At 36.7% G+C, this 25,674-nt stretch overlaps 4 protein-coding genes across 4 annotated transcripts in view; 2 read left to right on the top strand and 2 right to left on the bottom strand.

Annotated features, from left to right (window-relative positions):
• Positions 1 to 2,285: 2,285 nt before the first annotated feature.
• LOC140754289 (KRAB-A domain-containing protein 2-like) lies at positions 2,286 to 4,464 on the top strand. The gene is made up of 3 exons (XM_073089265.1): positions 2,286 to 2,680; positions 3,122 to 3,247; positions 3,776 to 4,464. Exons 1-3 carry the CDS (start codon positions 2,464 to 2,466, stop codon positions 3,955 to 3,957), a joined length of 525 nt encoding a protein of 174 aa, XP_072945366.1. The 5' UTR covers positions 2,286 to 2,463; the 3' UTR covers positions 3,958 to 4,464.
• An 820-nt stretch (positions 4,465 to 5,284) lies between these two features.
• Positions 5,285 to 7,355, top strand: LOC140754407 (uncharacterized). Its single transcript, XM_073089413.1, has one exon. The coding sequence runs from the start codon at positions 5,392 to 5,394 to the stop codon at positions 7,012 to 7,014; it is 1,623 nt and encodes a 540-aa protein (XP_072945514.1). The 5' UTR covers positions 5,285 to 5,391; the 3' UTR covers positions 7,015 to 7,355.
• Positions 7,356 to 21,352: 13,997 nt separating this feature from the next.
• Positions 21,353 to 23,297, bottom strand: LOC140754467 (uncharacterized). The gene is made up of 3 exons (XM_073089485.1): positions 22,966 to 23,297; positions 22,330 to 22,569; positions 21,353 to 21,571 (listed from the first exon to the last, which is right to left on the bottom strand). The coding sequence occupies exons 1-3, from the start codon at positions 23,150 to 23,152 to the stop codon at positions 21,378 to 21,380; spliced, it is 621 nt and encodes a 206-aa protein (XP_072945586.1). The 5' UTR covers positions 23,153 to 23,297; the 3' UTR covers positions 21,353 to 21,377.
• A 77-nt stretch (positions 23,298 to 23,374) lies between these two features.
• The window catches only part of Mtmr6 (Myotubularin related protein 6), a 63,888-nt gene continuing 61,588 nt past the window's right edge, over positions 23,375 to 25,674 (bottom strand). Inside the window, exon 18 of the mRNA XM_073089491.1 lies at positions 23,375 to 25,494. Coding sequence (XP_072945592.1) covers positions 25,472 to 25,494 — 23 coding nt within the window. The 3' untranslated portion in view covers positions 23,375 to 25,471. The remainder of the gene's footprint in view (positions 25,495 to 25,674) is intronic.

A 25,674-nucleotide genomic window follows, 5' to 3' on the forward strand; every position in this document is an offset into this window, starting at 1 on the left:
TAAGCCATTGTCCGATACAAAAAATATACAATACTACGTTACGGATGACGCGTTATTCGATGTGATTGAATATGCTCATCAGGCATGTGGTCATGGTGGTAGACTCTCACATTGAAAGCTTTAAATAAAAAGTATGCAAATGTCACAAAAGAGTGCGTAAACTATTACTTGGATTTATGTGAAACGTGTCACAAGAAAAAGAGTCAGCCTAAAAAGGGACTCGTCGTTAAACCGTTATTATTAAAAGAGACTCACGCACGGGGACAAGTGGATCTTGTAGACATGCAGACGTGTCCTGACCGTGATTACAAGTACAGCAGGACCTCTTTAATCCGAACCCCCTCTAGTCCGAACACCTCTGTAATCCGAACCCCCGACCCGAGTCCGCGCTGTCTCGCTCTCGCCCGCCAGTTACTTTCCGAACGTCGAGTAGGTATTACGCGTATTTGATTTTGTTATCCGTACGCCATTTTGTGTAGCTATTGTGTCGCTCGTGCATTTTGACTGTTATTTGTGCTTTTGCATCATGGCTTCGACGTCAAAGAAAAGGAAACACGTTACCCTGACTATTTCCCAGAAATGCGAGATTTTGGATCAACTTAAAGAAGGTATTTCTTTTAGCTTTCTTGCTCAAAAATATAATGTGGGCAAATCTACCATTTTCGATATTAAAAAGAAGGAAGAACAAATACGATCTTATGTTGTGAAAACTGAAAAGGGTCCAGGTGCTCGAAAGACGTTGAAAACACCCGAAAATCCACAACTCGAAGATGCATTATTTACGTGGTTTATAGAACAACGTCGAAAAAATGTTCCCTTGTCAGGTGATATTTTAATGGAGAAGGCGAAATACTTTCATGGAAGGCTTGGGCGCGGAGAGTTTTCTGCTAGTAAAGGTTGGTTGGAAAAATTTAAAAAGAGACACGGTATACGGCAATTAAAAATGACCGGCGAGAAAATATCAAATAACGAAGACGCCGTTAAACCATTTCAGGTTAAATTTATGGATATTATCAAGGAGAAAGATTGATGTGCAGACCAAATCTATAATGCGGATGAGTCTGGCTTGTATTGGAAAACAATACCAGATAAAACGCTGGCTTCTGAATTAGAACGTACAGCCCCAGGTTCTAAAATTTCTAAAGAAAGAATAACATTTATGCCTTGTGCGAATGCTTCTGGGACGCACAAACTGCCTTTGTTGGTCATTGGCAAAGCACAAAAACCACGTGCTTTTGCTTCTGTACGAAAACTACCCGTACAGTACATGGGGCAAAAGAATGCATGGGTGACGAGATCTATATTTCTGGAGTGGCTTAAAACATACTTTATCCCTGAAGTAAAAAAATACTTAAGTAAAAAGAATCTGCCACTGAAAGCGCTATTGCTTCTCGATAACGCACCAGCACATCCGATTGATGAAGACCTGCAATCCATTGATGAAGATTTTACAGTTTTATATATGCCTCCTAATTGCACAGCTCTTATCCAGCCAATGGACCAAAACGTTATCCAAAATATAAAGGTGAATTACAAGAAAAAACTTTTACTGCAAGTTTTTGCTCAGCAAGAATTGGAATCTGAATGTACTGTATCTGATGTCCTTAAGAAGACCACCATGAAAGATGCTGTTTTCTTACTGGCTGAAAGCTGGCATCACTTGAATGCGGACCTAATAAAAAAATCTTGGTCTGCCTTGTGGCCTCAATCACACATCGAAGAACATACAGGCGAAGACTTTGAATCCGAAGATGACATTCCTTTAGCATTTTTCGTTGATAGAGGCTACTCTGAGGCTGAAATTAATAACTTCTTACTAAGCAATGATGACCTAAATGAAACTGAACCTCTTACTGACGATGAAATTATACGGCAAGTAACACAGGAATGTGATGGTGAAAATGAAGAGATTTCACACGCTAAACCCGTGGCAAGCGTTTCCCATTCAAGCGCCATGTCTGCCTTAAATACATGTCTTGAATGGGCTGATCAAGTGGATATTCCTTTGCCAGAAAAAATGCTTTTACGTAAATTACGAGACAAAGCTTTTTATTTGTCATTAAACACCACACGACAAACCAAAATACTGGATTTCTTTAAAAATGTTGAATAAAATATGTAACGTTTATAGATGAATACAAATATTGTATTATGTATGTATCTATTATGTAGTTTTATTCACAAAAAATACCCTTATCATCTATACCCCTATAATCCGAACGCTCCACCAATCCGAACGGGGGCTAAATTTTCAGAGTTCGGATTAAAGAGGTCCTACTGTATATTTTAAACTACCAAGATCATTTGACAAAATTTGTGATTCTTCGTCCCCTACACACAAAAACAGCACAGGAAGTAGCGCACAATCTCCTTGATATATTTTGTACTATAGGTGCGCCTTCTGTGCTTCAATCAGACAACGGACGAGAATTCGCCAACCGTGTCGTAGAAGAGTTAAAAGTAATGTGGCCCGAATTGTCCATAGTGTATGGCAAACCACGTCATTCTCAAAGTCAGGGAAGCGTGGAGCGTGCAAATCAGCATGTACAGCAAATATTGTTCGCATGGATGGAAGATAATAAAACTAATCGTTGGAGTGAGGGCCTCCGATTCTGTCAACTGAAGAAAAATTGCGCATACCATCATGGCATAAAACAATCGCCATTTGAAGTGATGTTTGGTGAGTATATTAGGGCGCGTTCTGATGACCCGCGCCCGCTTCGCGCTCGCCCAGCGTATCAGCACCCGCGTTTAAGCCGCGTCTAAGCCCCTTTGTGTTGTATGTAATTTGAGTCTTATGACACTTCAATTAGATCTCAAATTGAATTTATCGAAGTCCACCCGCACTTGACCCGCGCCTGTGCGCGGGTTGTGCGCGGGCTGTGCGCGGGGCTGCCGCGGGGCGAGCGCGCGTACAGTACAACGCGTGTGCGAGTTCTGCGCGGGTACGATACGACGCGGGTCAAGAATCTGAACATGCCCTTACAGGGTGTAACGGGTAGCTAGCCGAAACTTACTATGAGAAAGTCCTTTCATTCATCCTTTCAACATGACCAAACCATCTAATAGTTTAACTGCGAAAATAGAATAATCTTAACATTTTATGAATTCTTTTTTTTAGGACGAAAAGCTCATGTTGGAATTGAAACACTACCAGATTCAATAAAAAAGGTTCTTCAGACCGAGGAAGAGTTAGAAAACGCTATTAACTCGTCTGGTGAGAAGCAGAATAATACTGATGACACTAGTAAGTAGCAACAAAAACCGTTTCAAATTACTATATTTTTAAATGTCAGCTGAGAGTAGGCGTTCCTCGAACATAAATTACGCGACGCGAGCGCTGCGCAAACGGTATGCTTGCGTCGCGTTCTATTTGCGGCCGGCCGGCCCATAGTGCGTCAGTCAGGCAGCTGCAATGCAACGCGAAGTTTTTTTTAAATTATAAAATAGGCCCGCACTTGTCTGCCATCTCACCGTGGTAAGTGCACGCCAGTACAATTACTGCATGCTCATAAAACGCGACGTAATCGCCGGGTTGTCGCTGCGCTTACGCGGCGTTCGCGTCAAGAACACGTACGCCCGGCGAATGCTATGTGGGGACACCCTCACTTATAATTGCTATTTACATGTGTAATCTGATTTAGCTAAATAGGTACTTAAGTATATGAATTTTAATATAAGATAGAAAAATATTTAGACCGTTATTTTATATTATGATGGACTTCTGCAAAATAACGCCTGATTCCATTAATTACTTATATACATTTTATTTTAGTACAAAGAAATGAGATGGAAATACCTGGACCGTCGTCGTCAACTGTGAAAGAAGATACTTCTGTCACAGAAAAAAATAAGGATCACCATATTGACAAAGTTCCTGGATTGTTGCCACTAAGAAAGGAAATAAACTCTCCAACAGTTGAGATAACTTCTTCAGACATCGTTTCGCATGCTTAATCATAAAGAGAAATAACTCAAAAATAGGGTGTTTATAGATTTAATCATAAAACGTAATAACATATTGCTAAGAATATTTACGATCCAACCGCCGCTCGATTTGAATGAATATGAACGAAATAAAACGCTGTCGCTCTCTTTCTGACTAACGCGCCCGAACAGGTTGGTTCCAGTAAACGGCTATATTCAGTAATGTGCCAACAGTGATGCAAGCAAGGTGATCGCAAAATTATTCAAAGTGCGAAACATTACAGCATAAATCTTTATATTATTAACAGGTAAGTCTTATTTCATGTTTTAATTTATTCATAAAGTGAATAACTAAGTCTTATTTCGCTTTATTATAAAAGTATGTCACTACGTCGTGATATCATTTTGACTTATTGCAGTTTAGTTTAAATTTTATTAATGCGTCGTCCGAATTTATATTAGTTATTTCGTTTTCATTTTAAAACAATACATATAATTTTGGCACAAAATGACTTACTTCGGTTTAGTTTTAAATTATCGTACAAATTTAATAATGAAACATGCTTAATGATGTTTATTGTCAAAAGTTATTTGTGACATTTAAAATTATTTCCCTTTCCATTAGAATAGAATAATGTTAATTGTTACTTATTCTATGCATCGTCTGATTAGCTGTTTATTGAATTAACTTTATTTTATTAGAGGAAAGTAACTAAATGTGGGCTAGTGCTTTAATATGGGCTAGCGACAATTCTCAAAAACTTACAGTCGAAAGAGGCAACAAACGACGATCGTACATCGCATTCACTCGCTCTAACATCGCACTTACTCACTCTCGGCAATCGCGCGCGAACTGTCGCCAGCGTCGGCCATACTTGTGTTGGTGCTGTCGAAAACTTTTCTGAGGTACGTATCAATGTGCTGTTTAATTAAACAATCTTAGGTCTAAATACTGTAACTATGTGTTTTATTGAAGAATGTAAGGTGTATTTTATGATTTTCGGTCGATTTACTGCTTGCTTCCCATGAAATGTAAAGTACACGATCAGATTTATTTTAGTTAAGAATTTCGAATATGGGCTATTACTTATTAGGTATTACCCATATCTGTAAAGTATTTTAGGTGCTTGGTTATGTCGTTCTATAGGTATCTTCTTATTTTTTTTTAGAATGGCTCCAACACAATCAAAAGAACCAAGAAAAACTTGGGATAAAGAGCAAATGATTAAAGCCATAAAAATGGTTCGCGAGAAGAAAATGGGCAAAGCAGCAAAAATTTTCAAAGTACCAAGATCGACATTGCAACGCTTAAGCCTGAAAACAGAACTTAGTCCTGAAGACGCGGCTGCCACGACATTAGGTAGAAAAACAACGTTGGGGGTACAATTAGAAAAAGTTTTAGTAGAATATATCTTAACGTTAGAAAGCAAATTTCATGGATTGACAAGGACTGATCTACGCAGAATGGCATACATGTTGGCAGTTCGTAACAATTTACAAAATCCGTTTGGGGAATCAGGCATTGCGGGGAAAACATGGTTAAGGCTATTTTTAAAACGTCATAAAGATAAATTGTCAATTAGGAGGCCCACGGGAACCTCATTTGCAAGAGCATTCGGCTTTAATAAAGAAAACGTGGACAATTTTTTTCAACTTTTGGAAGGGATATACGAGAAAAATAACTATTCAGCAGATCGAGTCTACAACGTTGATGAAACCGGCCTGACCATTGTCCAAAGTAGAATTCCAGAAGTAATTGGACGCCGAGGAAAGAGGCAGATAGCATCACTAACGTCAGCTGAAAGGGGTTCCCTGGTTACAATTATAGCATGCATGAATGCCACCGGCCATTTTGTGCCTCCGTTTATAATTTTCCCAAGAAAAAATATGAACTTACAATTGATGAGAGGTTGTCCTCCTGGTGCTCAAGGAGTTGCTCATCCATCAGGCTGGATCCAAATAAATATTTTTACAGATTGGTTCAAACACTTCATAAAACATACACACCCAACACCAGATTCAAGAGTTTTATTGATATTAGATGGCCATTTCAGCCACACCCGTAACATTGATGTAATAGACTTAGCTAGAGAGAATAATGTTGATATTGTATCTCTACCACCTCACACAACCCACAAGCTGCAACCGTTGGACAAGACGTTCATGGGACCATTGAAAGTTTACTACAGTGAAGAAATACGAACATGGATCAGAAACAACAACAGAGCACTGAGCCCTTTTGACATTGTAGAGTTATTTGGGCGAGCTTACATGAAAGTGCAAACAGGTGAAATTGCAGCAAACGGGTTCCGCGTTACAGGTCTTTGGCCATTGAATAAAACCATATTCAGCGATGCAGATTTTCTTGCAGCGGAACAAAATTCTGCCAAAGATGGATGCACAAATATTACTCCGGAAAAATCTACCCGCAATAATGAAGAGTCATCGACTAACAATCCAAGGTTCCTCCTTTCACCATTGACACCTATTCCGATTGATGAGAATTTGATTTCGAACGAATCACCGGACTTGAGGTCTAGGTCTGAAACTCAAACAGAAACTCCAGGTACTGGCCATGAACCAACAAATGACTGTCAACCTTCAACTTCCGGGATTGGTCGTAGCAGTCTAGGTCTAGTATCTCCTTATGACATAAGCCCCGTACCAAAAAAAATCAGAACTACATCCAATAGAGGTAGAAAAGCTGCTGTGGCCTCGGTCATAACTTTATCTCCATATAAAAATGACCTCATTGAAACAAATAAGAAGAAGATTGAAAAAGAAAATAAAACAAAAGATAAGAAACCCAAGCAAAAGAAAAAAAGTTCTGGAAATAAGAAAGCCAAGACCAGGGATGAAAGTGAAAGTGAAGAATATATCCAATTTGATTCAGATAGTGAACCAGATGCCCCTATAGGAAGAGCGGCTCCTGACACTGCCGATGCAGCGTGTATGTTTTGTCAGGAACTTTTTTCCGAAAATGCAGACGGAGAACTATGGATTAGATGTTTAATGTGTCAGCTCTGGGCACATAATGACTGTGCTGGGCCAGAATTTGACACTTGGATATGTGATTTTTGTAAGTAAATTAAGTGGTATTTGAAAGTAAATTATGTGATTTATTCCATCCACCAAAGTTATTTGATCTCTTATAAGATAAATATTTATAATTGTTATTTTCACAGAAGATACTATAAGTTTTTATTAGTACCCCATATTTGAGTACCTGCTCCATATTTAGCATCTATTTTGATATTTGGTTCTAATGCTCAATATAATTATAAATTATAATATTAGGAACATATGATTGTTACTTAGCTCTTTAGAAATGTATGTGTGATTATTTTGACAACAATAAATGGTTAATCTTTTAATAGTTTTTTATTTTTTAAGCAAAATCAAAATGGTAGCCCATATTTGGTTACTTTCCTCTACAATTAGGCCAGTCTTATTATTATTTTATTCTACCCTAATCCTTATTAAATATAAGATAATTTTGTCAGATACTAACCTAAAGCAAAGAATAGATACTATTACTTCCGTCCTAAAGCCATTTCTGCCTTAGTGAGGGCATTAATTTAGTTAAAACGGGTATTAATCGCGTCATACCTTGCTATTTTGTTTTCCCGATGTTTCGGCTGAGTTGCATCAGCTGTGATCACGGGGCGACTTATTTATATGAATTTAGTTTTACATTATTATTGACGTTTAAAACCGTGACTCAATCCGTTATCTTCTGAGTTGTAGACGTGCCTTAATTTAATGACTGTTAATTAAAAAAGTGTAGTTATTTTTTTGTAGCATGGCGTCTTGGAGAGCAAGTCGTATTCTTAAATTGGTATCACCTGAAGCAACACCTCGTACTCAAGAGAAGGTAAATCAACTGGTGGTTAAAATCGACAACACTATTGTAGAAGTTCAAAACAGTACAGCTAAAGAAAACACGGAAAATTTCTCCCCAAATAAAAATATTGATGTAAGTAGCTATAATGAGATCTTATCAGATTGTGATAGAGATGATCACTTTGCCCACAAAATTGAACAGAAAAGCTAAGGTGGCTTCTAAAATTGTACTGCAAAGTTTGTTTATTGTTGAATTGGAAACGACTGGGTGAACTTCAACGTGCTTTTTTTAGCACCTATGAGGAGTCTACTAATCCTCCAACCCACTATTAAAAAAAAGAAAAAAACATTGTAAAAGTCTGAGCAAATATTTGTGCGCAAATTTTAAAGGATTGTTATACGTTGTAACAAAAACCGAGGAGTTCCCGTTTTACTTAGCACAGACGTACAGCAGACATCGACTTATTAGCTAATAACTATCCGAAAAAACTTATTCCAAGTCATAACTTATATGTATTTGCTAGGCCTTGATGCTTCACAAGCATGTGTAGCCACACAAAAGTATTAAACAAAGTATTAAATAAAAATGGCCAAAGAATACGGCGCTAAAAATCCTGATGTCATTTCAAATACTAACCTCCGAAAGCATCTAACCACTTTAACACAAGTGTTAAGTATGACGGAAAATCATTTAAAACAATTATCAACTTTTATGAGACACACAAGTGGAATTCATAAGAAATCGTATCGTCTGCCTAATGACGTGTATCAAACAGCCAAGATATCAAAATTAATACTTCTAGGACCATATTTACTAAAATTGAGACCGGTACCCTTACCATGACTTTTGACGACTTTAGCGACGATGACACGCCTCGCAGCGGAAGGCCTGCTGAATTCGATGAAGAAAGTCTCATATCACTTTGAAGAAGAACGGTTGCCAAACCAGTCGTGAATTGGCGGAAAAAATGAACTGAGATCCTAAACCGATTCTCAATTAGGAATGTGAATAAAAAATCGATTATGAAAATAATCGATTAAAAATCGATTGTTTTGAAGTAAAAATCGATTTTATTTCGTGATTTTTTTTAATTAATAATCGATTAATAATCGATTTTTTATAATCATGCAATCAATGCACCCCGACATTACGTTTAGTCTTCTGGGCTCTGGCTTGGTGCCCGGAACGCGATCCCGCGAACTCCCAAAGAATACTATCATATCTCCATAATATTACATTAACGCCATCTGTGCATCTATGATGGTATTCTTTCTGTGCTTTAAAACAGTTTAGATGATTTATTTAATCAAACATTCACTAGATGGAGTTAGTCGATGAACTGTGCTACTTTACTGACATTCGGTTGATATGTCATTCATTATTCGTTGCTAAAACTTCATTTTTCAAACAAACGACAATTCAAAAGGTTTTCCGGACAAAAAGCTTTTATTGTGTTATTAAAAGTCTCGATTTTAACAATGTCTACGACTAAAAGAACGACAAGTAGTTGGCGTCAATATTTTCATGTTGACAATAAATCTGGCAATGCTAAATGTAAATATTGCCCTAAAATTTTAAAAACGTGTAGTAATACTACCAATTTAAAACAGCACATGGAAAGGAAACACTCTAGTATCATTAGTATTGAAAATAAAGAGGTAAGTACTTGAATTTAATTACAGTACATATTTGAATTTAATTACAATTATTAATTACAAAGAAACTAGACCACTTTCTAAACAAATACTGAGTTGTCAATGATTAGTTTTCACTAATAAGATCACAACATGTACAACATTTTCGCACAACAATGCCATAGTACAACATTTTCGTTGCTATGAACCAACCAAATGATAAATCAGGGCCATTCAGGACTATATTTATAATTCCCGCTCATTAACACTATTGACATGTTAAAGTTTTCATTTTGACAGTTGTAGTTTAGGGATGGGCGTATACAAATCGAAAGATATACTTACCGATTCAGATAACAAATCGATTTTTCGATGTAAACAGTGACCAATCAAGTCAAAATTAAGTTTTATTTTGATTGGCTTATATTATACGAAATATTCTATTAGTTTAGTGGCCATTTGATAATAATATTAATCACGTTTTGTTTATTATCTTTGTAAATTAATTTCTATTTTTATTTAATTTTATTTGAATAGCATGTTTATTTTTGCCGGTCTATTGCATTGGGGTTACACTTGTAATAATAGACGAGTGTTGTGTAAATAAATAATTAAATATGTTAAAGGATATTCTTAACCAATTTAATTTTGTTGTAGGATCATCCTGTCAAGTCAGGAAACAATTCGCAGGAAGAATCAATTGCAGACTTGATTTTAAAGCCATCGACATCTACATGTTCTGAAGACTCTGTGAATATGATACTGACTACTTCCGCATCTCAAATTGAAGATTCTGTAGAGTCTTCAACTCCTAAACGACAAAAAAAAGGCATAGAAGCGTCATTCTCAAAAATATTAGAATTTGGATCAGGGGGTTCAAAAAACAAACAGATTACAGACGCTATAGCAGAACTGATATACCGCGATAACCTTCCCTTCAGCGTGGTTGAAGGAGAAGGGTTTGGAAAATTGATTAAATTACTTGCACCATTATATAAAATCCCATGTCGCAAAACTATAACCAGCATCATTGATGGAAAATACGAGGAAAAAAATGCTGTTATAATCAAAAAGTTACAATCCGTTACCAATATATGTTTAACGATTCACGAATGTAAGGATTTACAAATGAAGAGCTATCTGGGAGTAACTATTCATTTTATCAAAAATTTTAAGATTGTTTCTTTCAATATAGCTTGTGAGCCGCTTTCGGAGAGTCATACCGCCGAATATTTATCAACCACCATTAAACATATTTGTGAAAAATGGGAAATTCCTGATGAAAAAATTGTGGCCGTCACTACAGACAATGGTGCAAATATAGTAAAAGCCATTGAATTAACATTTGGAAGAGCAAAGCATATTCGTTGTATAGCCCACACATTAAACCTTGTTGTGCAAAATTCAGTCATGGTAAATGAAATAAAAATATTTATCGATAAAGTTCGCAGAATCGTACAATGGTTCCATCAGAGCGGAGTTGCTGCAGACCAATTGAGAAATTCTCAAAAGGCTGAAAATGTACCGGAAGGAAAAATTAAACACCTGATAGGAGATGTTTCAACGCGGTGGAATTCTCAATTACATATGCTTGAAAGGTTTATAGCTATGAGTGGGACGGTTGGCGGTATTTTATTGAACTACCCTAATGCTCCTCCTATGAAGAAAGAGGTCGTAAAAATTCTCAAACCGTTTGAGAAAGTAAGCGAGGAGATGTGCACTGAAAAATATGTTAGCGCAAGTAAAGCTATTCCTATTATAATGTGCTTGAAACAGTTTTTGGAAAAAACATATCCATCGCATGATTTGGCCATTCAATTAAAAAATTCAATAATAAATGAATTTAAGAAAAGATTTGAGCACATACAAAAAGTTCATTTATTTAATACTGCAACATTTCTAGATCCTCGTTTTAAAAAATTACACCTTGATGACGGAGCATCTTTGGCAAGAACTATGAACTACATTAAAAAATCCATTGAAGAAAACCGAGAACCTGAGGATTGCCCTCTGTCAATAACTTCGGCCGCTGATGATGTGGATAATGATGATATTTGGGAAACCCACAACAAGTTGTTGTTGGAGACTATGAGAACAAGTCGAAGTCAAATTCAGACATCTGAATTAAGCTTGTACATAGCTGCGCCTCTAATAGGATTAAAAGAAGACGCTTTAGAATCCTGGAAAAGCTATGAGGGAGCTTATCCCAAACTCACACATTTGGCGTGTAAGCACCTATTGGTACCGGCTTCTTCGGCTCCAGCAGAGAGATTATTCTCGAAAGCTGGCGCCATATTAACAAAGACCAGGAGCCGAATATTATCCAAACGCTTACCTAAGCTATTATTTCTGAACTCATTGCCTACGGATTTCTAGTTTTTTTTTATTTAAATAATTTATTTTGTTGATTTATTTTAATTTGAACCTTTTGTAATTTGATTATTCTAAAAATTTAATTTCCGTTGATTTTATAAGAACTTACTATTTCAGTAGGAATATCTAGTTTTTTATTTGAATAATTTAATTTTGTTGATTTATGTGAAAAAAAAAATTTAATTCTTTTAAAACTTTAATTTGTGTTGATTATATAAGAACTTACTGTTTCTGTTGTTTATTTTTAATTAATAAATATATTGATATATTGAATATGGCGTTTATTTTGAAATCAACTGAAAAATTAAGAAAAAATCGATTTATACAACAAAATCGATTATTTTCTTAAGAAAAGTCGATTATTTATTAATCGATTTTACATACTTAAAAAAAAATCGATTAATTAAAAATCGATTTTTAATCAACAATGTCACATCCCTATTCTCAATCACCTTCATTCAATGGAACTTACCGCGTGAATGAGGCTTTTCGACTGAAAAGACCTGATCGACATAGTCAAACCATACTCGTTTACGACAACGCAAGGTCCCAAGTCGTCCAAGCCGCAGTCCAATAGCTCGAATAAGAGATCCATATTTGCAGAATGAGTGGAAATAATGTGTTCCCTGAAAGAGAGCCGGTGCCTGGATCTAGTGGTATAAATCGCAAACGGCCACATCACAGTAGTAGCAGCTCTTCTTGTAGTTCCACTACAAGCTCGTCGTCGCCGACCTCAAACTCTAAACGGTTACGTTGACACCGTCGTAATCAAAATCAGCGGTCTAAAATGAAGAAGCTAAGTAAGGAAATCCATGAGTTACGTAACATGTTTACTTATCCCGTTTCCTATGAGGTCTAATGAGGCTAACGATGAAATTGAACACGTGTCGATATGTTCAAATGTTAGCAGGGATCTATACGATAACAAAATCAAAGATACCCCCAATATTATTAGTAACCCTGATTTCACTTTTAATATTGAAACAAAATTAAAGGAACCAACCAACGTATAGCAAATTCTTAGCATAGAGAATGTTTTTTAGACGGAGACGCCTTTTTTAGACGGAGCATCTACAAAACATTCTATATTGTCAAACGAACCTTTTCGCCACTTAATCCGGAAAGACTTATAAACCTACTACAACAGAAGAACTTGATGTTTTCATTGCTTTGAACTTGGTGATGGACATAACAAAACTGCCAAGCTACCGAGATCACTGATCTTCAACACGTGATTTGCATGACAGCTACGTTTCTAAGTTTATTAGTTTCAATAGATTTAGTAGGCTTTTGAATTATGCATGTAAACGACAATCGTGTAATGCCCAACAGAAATTGCCCTTTGACAAACTTTATAAAATTAGACCTCTACTCGACATTCTGCCAACTAATTTTCAAAATAACTACAAGCCATCGGAAAAAGTTGCGACTGATGAGAGTATGATCAATTTAAAGGCAGGAAATATTTGAAACAATACATGCCAAAAAGCCAATCAAACGAGGATACAAGCTTTGGATGTGTGTGATGTGTGCACAGTTATTGCCTCGATTTTGATTATTACACCGGAAAACAGGGTAATAATGCCGAAACTGACTTAGGTGGTAAAGTTGTCAAAAACGTTTGCAAGAATTTAAAGAATAAAAATCATAAAGTCTATTTTGATAATTATTTTAACATTTCAAGCGAGTCATTGATCACTTCGCCTCAATTGGTCTTAAAATAAATTTATCTAAATGTGAATTGTTCATTTCTAGTCATATTACTCCAGATCATTATTCAGACATAGTAGCAAAATTTAAATCATTAACACCAAGTATTTCGATAAAATCCACTTATAATCTTACATTATTAGGGGCTCCGTTATTTGAGGATGCAGTAACGTTTATAATAAATTCTATATTAGAACTTTTTAATAAAACATCTGGTCGTCTTTTTGAAATAAAACCTCACTTGGCCATCTACATTCTTCGCCTTTGCCTTTTTACACCTAAATTTCTTTACTTACTCCGTTGTTGTCTTATTTGGAAATTTCCTTTGGTTACAAATATCATAGATAATAATTTGAAACTGTGTATTACAAAAATTTTAAATTTAAATTTTGATGACTGCTGTTGGAGGCAGGCTTGTCTTCCAATTAAATTAGGAGGGTTAGGAATACGATTCACAGCAAGTGTGGCCCTGCCGGCTTTCTTGGCTTCCACTCACAGTTCGTCATCCCTCATCAGCAAAATTTTAAACATAGACATAGCTGATGTTCGGGTGGCGAGCTTGAGTGAGGCCGTGGAGACTTGGATGGCCGCATTTCCTTTGGAAAATATTCTTATGAATGATGCTTGGCAACAAAAATTTTGGGACTTGCCCGGCATTTCATCCACGTTTGCCTGTCTCCTTGATCGTGCAGGCGATACGGAGCGAGCAAGACTTTTGGCTGTTTCCGGAGAAGACTCAGGCCACTGGTTACACGCACTTCCCTCCCAAAATCTTGGCACCATTCTGGATGCTTCAACACTGAGAATTTCAGTGGGTGCCAAGATTTGTGAACCTCATCGTTGCCTTTGTGGCCGAAGCGTGGATAAGTATGGTCCTGCTCCAGGAGCGCTGGCCGTTTATATAGACACGGCACCTTAAATGATTTGATCCGTAGGGCTCTTGTCACCGTCTCTGTACCAGCCTCACTAGAGCCAAATGGTTTGTGCAGAGACGACGGCAAGAGACCTGATGGCACAACTCTGGTTACGTGGAAATTAGGTCGTGCCCTGGTGTGGGACGTTACATGTGTGGACACGCTAGCCCCAACCTACATACATGACACCTGTAGTAGTGCTGGGGCTGGAGCCGACCGCGCTCAGTTTCTCAAGCGCCGCAAATATTCTTCCATTATAAATGATTATGAATATGAATTTGCGGCCCTTGCAACTGAGACGTTGGGTCCGTGGTCGCCTGATATGAAAAAAAATTGTGAAGAACATGTCCCACACTAACTTATCCTCGCATCAGGTGACCAGAGGGCTGGCAGCTATTTCGCACAAAAAATTAGCCTCGCTGTTAAGCGAGGTAACACTGCGAGTGTTCTGGGCACTATGCCACATGAAAGGGTTTTTGACGACGTTTTTATTTTATAAGTATAATTTTGTTATTATTTATTTTTTTATTTAAAATTGTAGATTATTTTAACAGTTATCTCTTGCAACTGAAATTACGAGAGTACAACATTTTCGCCTGTGGTTCGGTGAATTCAAATAGAAAGTACTTGCCTAGTGTTGGCAAGTACTTTCTATTTGAAGAAGACAAGAGATTACTAAGATGCGAACATGATTACCGGGTTAGTGAAACAAACATAAGTTTGTTGAAATGGAGGAATAAGAGATCAGTATTTATTTTGTCAAACTATCATGATCCTAAGAATGTCGGACAATTTTACCGCAGAGACCGCGATGGTACCATTGTTGAAGTGCTCTGTCCTGATGCCATGAAAAACTACAATGCAAATATGAATTTTGTAGACAAATTCGACCAACTAAAAAGAAGTTATGCTGTGGACAGAAAATCCCACAAGTGGTGGCACAGGATAATTTTTCACTTCCTTGATTATTGTGTTTTAAATGCATTTTTAATTTGTAAAGAACTGCAGTCTACTTCACGCCCGGACCTATCCAAGGTGACTCTGACAGAATTCAGACGAAGTGTGTAACAGGGGCTTTTGGCGCCAGCATATGTCAAACAAAGACGCGACTCAGTAAACACCAATGTCTTTCTTACAAGCTTTACAACAAAGGAGTAGCACTCACCCATTGGTCAGTGAAATTCACACCAACATCAAACGAATACAAAACACAGGCACCATAATATTTGCATACGTCAAAAGCCACGTGGGAATCCACGGAATTGAAGCCGCGGACTGGGCTGGGAAGAGTGGAGCAGTACTGCACCGTGCTCTACATTATAAAAGATTCCCAATTAACTTTGTAATCACACTCGCAGATCGGAAACACGCAAAATGTGGCAATCAAGATATGAGAGCGCTTCACAGGGGCAGCATATCAGAAAACTACTCCCGGGTCTCACTGACATCAGGATCTGTGGAAGAGAACAAATATTAGTTTTCTACCTTATAACCTGACACAAATATTAACCGGACACGCTTTTAATAAATCTTACCTCGTTTCAAAATATGTGCTGACGAACCCTGCGACGACGACTCGCCTCAAACAGTTGATCACCATCTGGAACATTATTCGAGATTGTATACGACATGATAAACGTGTCACCATACAAAATTACCGAAGTGATGGAATTGTGTGATTATATAATTAACAATTTAAAATCATTTAATAACACTGTATGAACATTTATTTACAAAAAAAAATGATCAAAATTAATTTTATTAGTATTAAATACAATTGTATGTAAACTAATAATTAAATAAAAATAAAAATTAACGTAACCTATATGTGATATTCGAAATTCAAAAAATATTTTAACACAAGTTACGTTAGCATAACGAACAATAAGTGGAAGTGAGAAGTGTAGTGTTACCATTTAGATAACGTAGCTTTAAGAAATTATGTAGTAGTAGTAACTAGTTCTGTAAGAAACGCCAGAGCGATCGGTTGTGCTCTCTTTTATTAAATAAATTATTTTTTAAAACTTACATCTCCCTACCCGCTACCTAACTGGCGCAGTCGGTAGGATTCGCGATCTGAATTAACGGTTTCCCGTGTAAAATTAGTTAAAACGGACAGTATCTGTGTGTGAACTGGTGACTTCGGGTAATCCGCGACGCGAATTCAAAGAAGAACCTCACCGGGTCCAGACACGCCGATCCAGCTCCAGCTCTTCGGAACTCACGCCATGAAATCGGCAATGCTCGTGGGGTAAGTATTTACTCTGATTAATCCCGAGATTCCTACATTTTACCTCATATAACTAACATTGTTTTAGTGTTTTTGTTATTTGAATTATTTAATTTGTGTTATTTTACTGTGTGTGTGTTATTTTTATTGTGTTTTTGGAAAATTCATTTGTGCTAAAATGGCTCAGGAACCAAAAAATGAAAAAACGACAATTGATTTTAAAACGTTGTCGATATTATTACCATCGTACGACGGTAATAAAAAAACGTTAGAATTTTTTATCAAAGGAGTAGAAAGTGTTTTAGAAGACATAGAGATTGGGCAAGAGTCAGCAGTAGCTAGTATAATTAGGAACAAACTTACAGGTAAAGCAGTTGAGGCTCTTTCTCAAAACAGTGATTTCCGTACATGGGAAGATATAAAAAACATACTGAAAAATAGATTCGGAGATTTTAGGGACGAGGTGAAACTGGTCCAGGAGTTAATGCAACTCACAAAAGATAGGTTGGGGATAGACCAATTTGCAGAAAAGGTCGGGGAAATTGCTTACGCATTAATTAGCTTTGACATTGATAAAAAACAATTTTATGAAAAAATGGCTTTAAATGTGTTTTTAGATCAATTAGATCCTTTGATATCTCTCAGTGTTCGTGTTAGGGGAACAGAACAACTAGACTCTAGTTGTTGACTCTAGATTCTAGTTACTAGAGGCTGCCATAGCCATAGCTAAACAAGAGGAACTAAAACTAAAAAACAGGAAAGTGTCAGAGAATAGGATGAGGCAGATGATGCCTCCTAGGCCAAACAATTAAATGTAAGCCCAAACAATTATTATAGGTACCCAGTGCCACCGGCAAATTATCAGGCGCAACGTGGCCTACCGCCACAGGTCGGTCATAAATATATTCGGCCTCAGGGTGGTGCTCAACCGCGCTTTGTGCAGCAAAACTCAAACATCCCGCCGAACATTAAACCGGTGCAGCATAGGTTAAATTTTCAATCAAATGAACCAGAAAATGAAACGATAGAATTTGAGCCGGAATCTCAATTATTTTATCCACAGGAAAATGAGGAGGAAAATTTTCTTTTTCCCGAGGAAATAAAAGAAGACAAATACCCATTGCCTAATATTAACGATATCTTAGACAAATTAGGACGTGCACAATACTTTACAACGTTAGATTTAGCATCAGGTTATCATCAAGTCGAAATGGATTCAGCAGATGTAGAGAAAACAGCATTCAGTACGGAAAGAGGTCATTACGAATTTTTAAGGATGCAGTTTGGTTTAAAAAACGCACCTAGCACTTTCCAAAGGTTAATGGATTCAGTTCTTCGAGGACTAGATAACGTACTTACATACTTAGATGATGTAATTATATACTCTACTTCATTAGAACAGCACCTAGATACATGTAGGCAAGTTTTCGAAAGATTTAGAGTTCATAATTTAAAAATACAGTTGAATAAGTCGGAATTTTTGCAGAAACAAGTTAAATTTTTAGGTCATACTCTCACGAATGAAGGTCTTAAACCTAATTCAGATAAAATAGCAGCTGTACAAAAATTTCCACTACCTAAAACGCAGAAGGAAATCAAAGCCTTCCTCGGATTGGTAGGGTACTACAGGAAATTTATTAAAGATTTCGCTAAACTCACAAAACCAATGACGAAATGTCTAAAAAAGAATGCTAAGGTAGAAGCATCCGCAGAATTTGTAGATTGTTTTGAAAAATGCAAACAAGTCCTAACACATGCACCAATTCCAAACCTTTTTTATTACTGTTTTTATTCCTATTGAATCATTGAAAGGTAAATGTAAGATCCAAAATGTTAATTTGGTATGTATTCTCATAATTGGAAATAAAGTTAACTGTTGATATTCACATATTTGCATTTATGTCACCAATACAATATATGTATATAAGTAATACATACATAAAAATTCAAAGTATATGAATTATTTACAAGTATGCACGTCTATTATTTAGTACAATTTGAAATGTTATAGTGCCTGGCCTTAGGATAAATAATAAAGGGTTTTGTGTCCAAAGACAACTCCAGACTTCTGGATTGATTATCACTGTAAACCAGTGCATTGATAGATAACTTTAAAAACTTATTGAGATTAAGTAAGTAAGTACTCTATACCAGTAAATGGTGCCTAATTTATTTAAAATCTAACAATCATTTCATTCCATTTCATTTCAACTAATACAAAAATAATTATATGTCTCATTATAAAATTTTCATATTGACACCTTATATTAAATTTTAATATCATATAACACCATTGATTTATATGGAATGACCAATCTCAACCAATTTCAAATTGGCAACGGGGTACTGCATAAGATTACATTTATGTCACAAATGCTTATTTTAGGCATTATTTCCTGATACAATAGCTACTCTTATATTATTTGTAAAGCATTTAAGTGAACTTCAATGTCTTCAGTATAATTCTATTACATGAGCTCATGAGCATCAAGCTGTGCGTAGAGTCCTAGTGAGATTCTTATGTGCATGGAGTTATATTAGTTTTGGGTTAGCATACCAGCTATGTGATAACTACCATTTTCTGTTCTATTGTATTGCACTTATTTTTGTCTTGTGTCTTGTGGTGGAGCATAAATTACCTATTATGACCATTATAGGTAACACTAGTTCGAATGTTATTCTGAGAGGAGCATTAGAATTTACCAGGTTAATTTCCTCAGTTCCCATTGGAATATTACACTTATCCAGTTGCTTCAGACATTCCTTCCAATTTTAGAGATCTCTGATGATATCATAGTATTGACTGCTTGTTCCTGGAAGTTGACATAATTATATTTTCCATTTCTGTCAGAACACTGTTTTGCCATATAATTACAAAGATGTTTTGGTATTTGCAATAACTCCATGAATGATTCTTGCAATTTACTGGCTCTGAAAATTATTTTGTCAGAGTTGGCATAATAAGGTTGACATAACCTTGTGTTTTAGCAGCTCTAGCTTGGTTGTTAGTGCATTAGCTAGTGATGGAAGCATTCAAGCCAATTGCCACATATAAATGTTAGCGCGAGTATCCCGTACTCAATGGCAAATGAGTGAACCGTTTAGTGTCAACAAAGTAACACTCAGAGTGTCTCGTATTCGACGGTCCTGATGCTTTGTGTATTCGACCATTTGCCACATATAAATGATAGCCCAAACATCTCGTGCTTAATGGTGAATATACGAATCATTTAATGACAAAGCGACGCCGAGTATCTCGTACTCAATGGCTCTAGAGCATTTTATGTTGGAACCATGAATTGTTATGTTATATGAAAAAAAATGAAAGCACCTCATGGTTAATGGTGAATATGAGTACCGTTTGGTGTCTGTAAAGTGCAACAGAGAGATTGGCGTGCTGAATGGTTTTGAAGTTATAGTTACAAGATTTTGGAACAATTTTGTTTCCTTATAAGTTTATGTTAATTATTGAGACATTTCTATAGTTGTGCACACCTAAATGTAAAAGGGGAATGAATATTTACTTACATACCATCTGATACAATCCGAAGAATTGCTTCGTAAATTGCTGCTACTGCGACCACAACTACAATTACGCGGAAGTGATTCTTCGTAGTTTCGTAGACGTGGTCTGACGTAGACGTTAGAGATGCAGACATAGATTTTTTGATACAAGAACAAAACTACATTTTCATACTTTATAAATATCAGAAAGATACAAAAATTTGTGACGATGTGAATTTTCGAATCACGCTCCTTTACAGTTGATGTTAAAGATACAACTTACGAGGGAGGCATCAAATATGTACAGTTGTCGCAACGGTGTCTCTCTAAATTGCAAAAACAACTACTTAAATTAGAAACGACTAACGAAGTTGCGGACATTTGACAACAGACATCATTTTGAGTTTTGACGGTTAACTGTCACTCCGGCGCCATTTTAATTTGAAGCTTCCGGGGCGAGTCGTTACGTGGCGCTAGTGTCTACACAAAAAGTCATTTTGTATGAAAGTGTGCCCCCCCTTGCTGGACCAAATCTAAAATTTCCGGTTCATCTTAATTTACAGAAACTTTGGGACGAACCTCTCTGCATACTTGTGCGAAATCAACTTCTCAATTCTGCGCATGATATTGCAGAGAGGGCTCGTCTCCTTGCTGTAACAGAGCGAGAATCGGGATTTTGGCTGCAGGCATACCCTTCGGGTAATTTAGGTACACTTTTAGATAACTTAACGTTATCAATTTGTACATGTTTGCGCCTGGGGGTAAAGACCGTTGAACGCCATCGCTGTCATTGCGGCGCTGACGTCACGCTACCATCAACGACGTCATTCGTCGGGCTTTTATCATCGTCAACGTGCCGGCTTGTTTAGAGCCGAATGTTGTCGCCCGTGACGATGGCAAGCGGCCGTCGGGCCACTTGCCATCGTCATGAAATAGTGATTATTTTGCAGTCTATTATAAAATGAATACTTTATTGTACGTCTTTCAAGTTTTGCCTGATAACTCCCATAAATACAAACTATTGAAATCCCATAATCTATATATATATATATATAAATCAATTGCAGTTCGCTAGTCTCGCTAAAATTCGAGAAAGGCTGGACCGATTTGGCTAATTTTAGTTTAGAATAATTTATGGAAGTCCAGGGAAGGTTTAATAGGTGAGTAAATATGAAATATATTTAATAAATAGCTTCTGAGGCGGTACAAAGTTTGCCGGGTCAGCTAGTTTATTATAACTATCAATAGTTCACAACGATAGTATGTTTGTTATTGGCCATGAGCGCATTAGTGCATTCGTTGAGGCGAGCCGCCAGCGCGCAGTCGTCGCCGCCGCGGCTACTGCTGCCCACGCAGCGGTCCACCTGCTTCTCCAACTTCTTCATCAACACCACGTCCTTCGCGTAGAACTTGTTTACTAGTGCTAGGAGGTTTTCTAAAAAGGTTTTTTTTATTATTCTATGAATGAATAGATTTTTCATAACACACATCCACAAAAACACATTTAATTCTATCTGCATGCGGATTCGTTCTAGGGTGGGATTTTCACGTAGAGACTAAGGATCTGTTCACACAAGTTTGAGTACTTATAACTTAATAGTATAAATAATAATGCAATTAAGATGCACAGATGCCGTATACTTGTTTTTGTTCTAACGATAATTATCATTGAAATTTTAATTCTACATTTATACTGCCAGGTTATAATTCCATACGCGGCATGTAAATCTTTCGAAGGTTTTAGAGTCCTTTGTGGTTCGACTCCGGCGGCTCCACCGCCACACCTATTACTGCGTCATAACAGCCGAGTTAAGCGCTGCTGTGTTCTGGTTTGAAGGGTGTGTTAAGGGAGACATACTTTCCCGAGGCGTTCCACCTTAGTCCTCAGGGTTAGCGGCGCATCTGTGGCCGAGCTCAGGTAGAAATATCTAATCCTATCTGGGGTTGATTACGGATGTCCATGGGCAGCAGTAGCCATTTTACCATCAGGTGGATTGCATGTTCGTCTGCTACTCCCATACTATAAAAAAAAACTTTTACGGTTTCACTGCACCTGTAACAGGTTACAGTAAGCTCGGGTCCCTAAAGCTAAAGATTAATCAAATATGGCGCCAAGTGACCTGTAAACTAGGTAATAGAGCTAAATAAACACTTCACGGGTGGCCAGTAAAGAATATTAAACGAATAAATAACCTTTATGTATTTTTCCATTCCGGATCACCCCGTTGCGTTTGAGGACGCATGCGATTAAACATTCTCCGTGGACAGGAGACTCTTTCCTCGGAGATAAACGTTGTACGCTCTTTTTCTCGTTATTCTGCACTTCCTTTAAGCATTCGGACATGTTCTGTTTAAACTGTTCGACATGGGCGCTCACTTCTTTGGGAAACGAACTGTAATGCCAGTCGGGCTCGCTTTCTTGATGATCCCCCGCTGATAAATATAAAAAATATTGTTTTTTTTATAACATAGGAGTGGCAGACGAGCATGCAGTCCATCTGATGGTAAGTGGCTACTGCCGCCCATGGACATCTGTAATCGACCCCAGATAGAATAAGATATTCCTACCTGAGGTCGGCTACAGATGCGCCGCTACCCCTGAGGACTAAGTTGGAACGCCTCTGAAAAGTATGTATCCCTTACCACACCCTTCAAACCAGAACACAGCAGCGCTTAACACTGCTGTTATAAAGCAGAAATAATTAAGGTTTATTGATGTACCAACCAAGATTTCTTATTTTGAAAATATTCGAAATAGAATAAGAGTTCAACTAGAGTTACCCCTGAAGACTGTTAAAAAGATATATCTTAAATTGCCTTTTAACTTACATTTCTTTCCCGAATTACGTTTCTCAAGTTTCATATTTCTAGATATAATTGTATCCTTGTCTATTTTAACGTCGTGAACTGTGTCTATGCCGACCATTCGATTATTGTCCTGCAAATCTTTCAATTTACTCTCCTTTTCGCAGGTTATACTACAAATAAATAAGAACAGTAATATTTCACGGAGCATTTTTTGTGTTACAGATTACTGTACCGCTCTATATAACAAAATATGTTTAAATAATTATGTTTTGCATAGTACAAATTGCTCGTTAGTTGTGTTGCCAATTAGGCGGTGGGTATAAGATTGGCATACAAAGTTCCCTTACTAACGAATCAATAAAGGTACATAAATGAATAATAGACGTTTTAGTCGTTAGTTATTTGGTTCAAAAGCTGAAAAAAAACCAGCTTTAAGTATCTCACATTTTTATTACACATAGATTCATAATTTTATCATTCATGATTTTTGATTTATGCGTTACTATAATTATTATATTTACAAAACATTAGCTTAGTGATTCCCAAAAATTCTTAGCATAACTTGCAGACAGTACAATAGACATAAAAAGGTATTAAAAATCTAATATACATTTTTTTATTATGTCAATTGATTTAATTTTTTTTTATAATATAGGATAAACAGACGAGCACGCAGTCCACCTGATGGTAAGTGACTACTGCCGCCCATGGACATCTGTAATCAGCCCCAGATAGGATTAGATATTCCCACCTGAGGTCGGCCACAGATGCGCCGCTACCCCTGAGGACTAAGCTGCAAAGCCTCGGAAAACTCTGTCTCCCTTACCACACCCTTCACATCGGAACACAGCAGCGCCTAACACTGCTGTTATTAGGTAGAAATAGGTGTGGCGGTGGTGCCGCCGGAGTCGAATCACAAAGGGTTCTACCACCTTCAAAGCACTTGTTGCACAATAAACACAACTCTGTGACCCCTAACTTGTAAGCAATCCATGTTAAGCAGTATTGAACAAGGTCTATAGATTCTTGACTATTGATTAATAATATTTTTATTATCAATTTTTGTTTGTTTTTTATGTACTACAGTTATTATACATTAGGAGCCTAAACAGTTTGTATATGTATAGTATAGGGTCCTACATCGAATAAATATTGTAGCAAGTAGATATTATATGGAATGTATCCGTCAAATTTAATACACTACATACATATCCGATTAATATTGTTCCTGCTATTTCTAGAGACATTTTACAAGGCTTATATTTTCATACACAAAGACGAGTACATACTGAGACCAAATCAGAAATCTAAACTCATTATTTAGACGTATATCTAAGTATATAGACGTATTAGCCGAGAATCGAACCCGAAGCGATTTGGTTACACACCGGTATATATTAATAGCAAATGCACATCTTATACCAATTTAATAAAGAACAGGATTTCTACCTTATTATTATACATTATCATGTCCGTATAAACAAGACATTATCTAGAGCCTGTATCTTATCACGCAGATTTGTGCCCACGTGCAGATGAGGTCCACATACCTACCACATAAAACCTATTCTTTCAGCATAAATTAGTAAAGATTACTCACTCCTAACAAGAAAAGGTAACCACCAGTTTTACCAATTGAAATTGTCACTGTTATCTATTTTCGTGGTTAAAAAATATCTAAAAAATGTAGTTTTTAGATCATTTACGAATGAAACGATATTTCTCCGCACGTTTTCTTCGATTACGTGTGTTTGTGCCACTAAACTGCACATGTCGGCATTGTTCCGCGTAAATTACACCATGGCCATAAGCCATTTAATGGCTTCCTTCAAGTACAAGGCGGTGAGATATCTATACTTATCTTTGTCTTTCAGAGATAATTTCCCTGTCATGTATGCCACGCGTAGACGAGATCTCACATATGCGAGCGAAACACGCAGTCCTAGACCCACGTGACAAGAAATAGGCCTTTAAGCAATTAACTGACATTTCAAAGAGATTAACAAGTCTACACTTTAATTCAGAACTAACAACTTGACATGGTTATTACATTTTATATACACACATAATATATTCAAACAAACTGCATATAAACAGATTTCTAAATCACACAGGTCGCTTGCAGCCCGAACATTATGTTATATTTACAAATTTCATACAATAATATAGAAAATGTTTCAATTTAATTTTATACTTGAAAAATAATATACATTTAAATGCCCACTACTCATAGTAAAGAAGTATTTTTTTAATAATTAGGTTTTAATTCTTAAGTTGTTATACGTAGAAGCCACAAAAATTATATAAAAAAAATCTTTTATCATTTTTTAATTAATATGGGCGTGACAATAACTTTCTTACATATATATGAGTATATTGCCTGTTATATAAATATACAAAGATAAAATTTTCTAATCGAAAAAGAGAGAATAACGTATCACAAATATGTCTATTTACAATAACTATAATTTAATATAAAATTGAATACTATGAAAGATAATTTTATACTTAGTTTCCTTTTATCTTCTCAATTGGCTGGCGATACTATATCTGAAAAGAAAAATAATGCATTAGCGATCAATGTGGAATATTTCTATAAATAAAGGGGCCTTTTGTTGGGTGCCCGCAGTTGCCTACGTGACTTAAGATATTTGATGCGGACTCGGGTTGCAAGTATGTGGACGGCGTGTGTGTGCGCGTGTTGCGTGCGGGCAACGGGAGGTCATCTGC

Source organism: Epargyreus clarus, unplaced genomic scaffold (genome assembly GCF_041222505.1).
Source record: "Epargyreus clarus isolate Ecla_fem2 unplaced genomic scaffold, WU_Ecla_fem_2.2 ptg000029l, whole genome shotgun sequence".
NCBI classification, from domain to species: Eukaryota; Metazoa; Arthropoda; class Insecta; order Lepidoptera; family Hesperiidae; genus Epargyreus; species Epargyreus clarus.

Coding starts and splice junctions, on each gene's coding strand:
- LOC140754289 (XM_073089265.1), top strand. CDS start 2,464: ATGTGGCCCGAATTGTCCATAGTGTATGGCAAACCACGTCATTCTCAA. Junction 2,681..3,121: donor GCCATTTGAAGTGATGTTTG/GTGAGTATATTA, acceptor TCTTTTTTTTAG/GACGAAAAGCTCATGTTGGA. Junction 3,248..3,775: donor GAATAATACTGATGACACTA/GTAAGTAGCAAC, acceptor ATTTTATTTTAG/TACAAAGAAATGAGATGGAA.
- LOC140754407 (XM_073089413.1), top strand. CDS start 5,392: ATGGCATACATGTTGGCAGTTCGTAACAATTTACAAAATCCGTTTGGG.
- LOC140754467 (XM_073089485.1), bottom strand. CDS start 23,152: ATGCTCCGTGAAATATTACTGTTCTTATTTATTTGTAGTATAACCTGC. Junction 22,570..22,965: donor ACGTAATTCGGGAAAGAAAT/GTAAGTTAAAAG, acceptor TATATTTATCAG/CGGGGGATCATCAAGAAAGC. Junction 21,572..22,329: donor GAATGGAAAAATACATAAAG/GTTATTTATTCG, acceptor AAACCTTTTTAG/AAAACCTCCTAGCACTAGTA.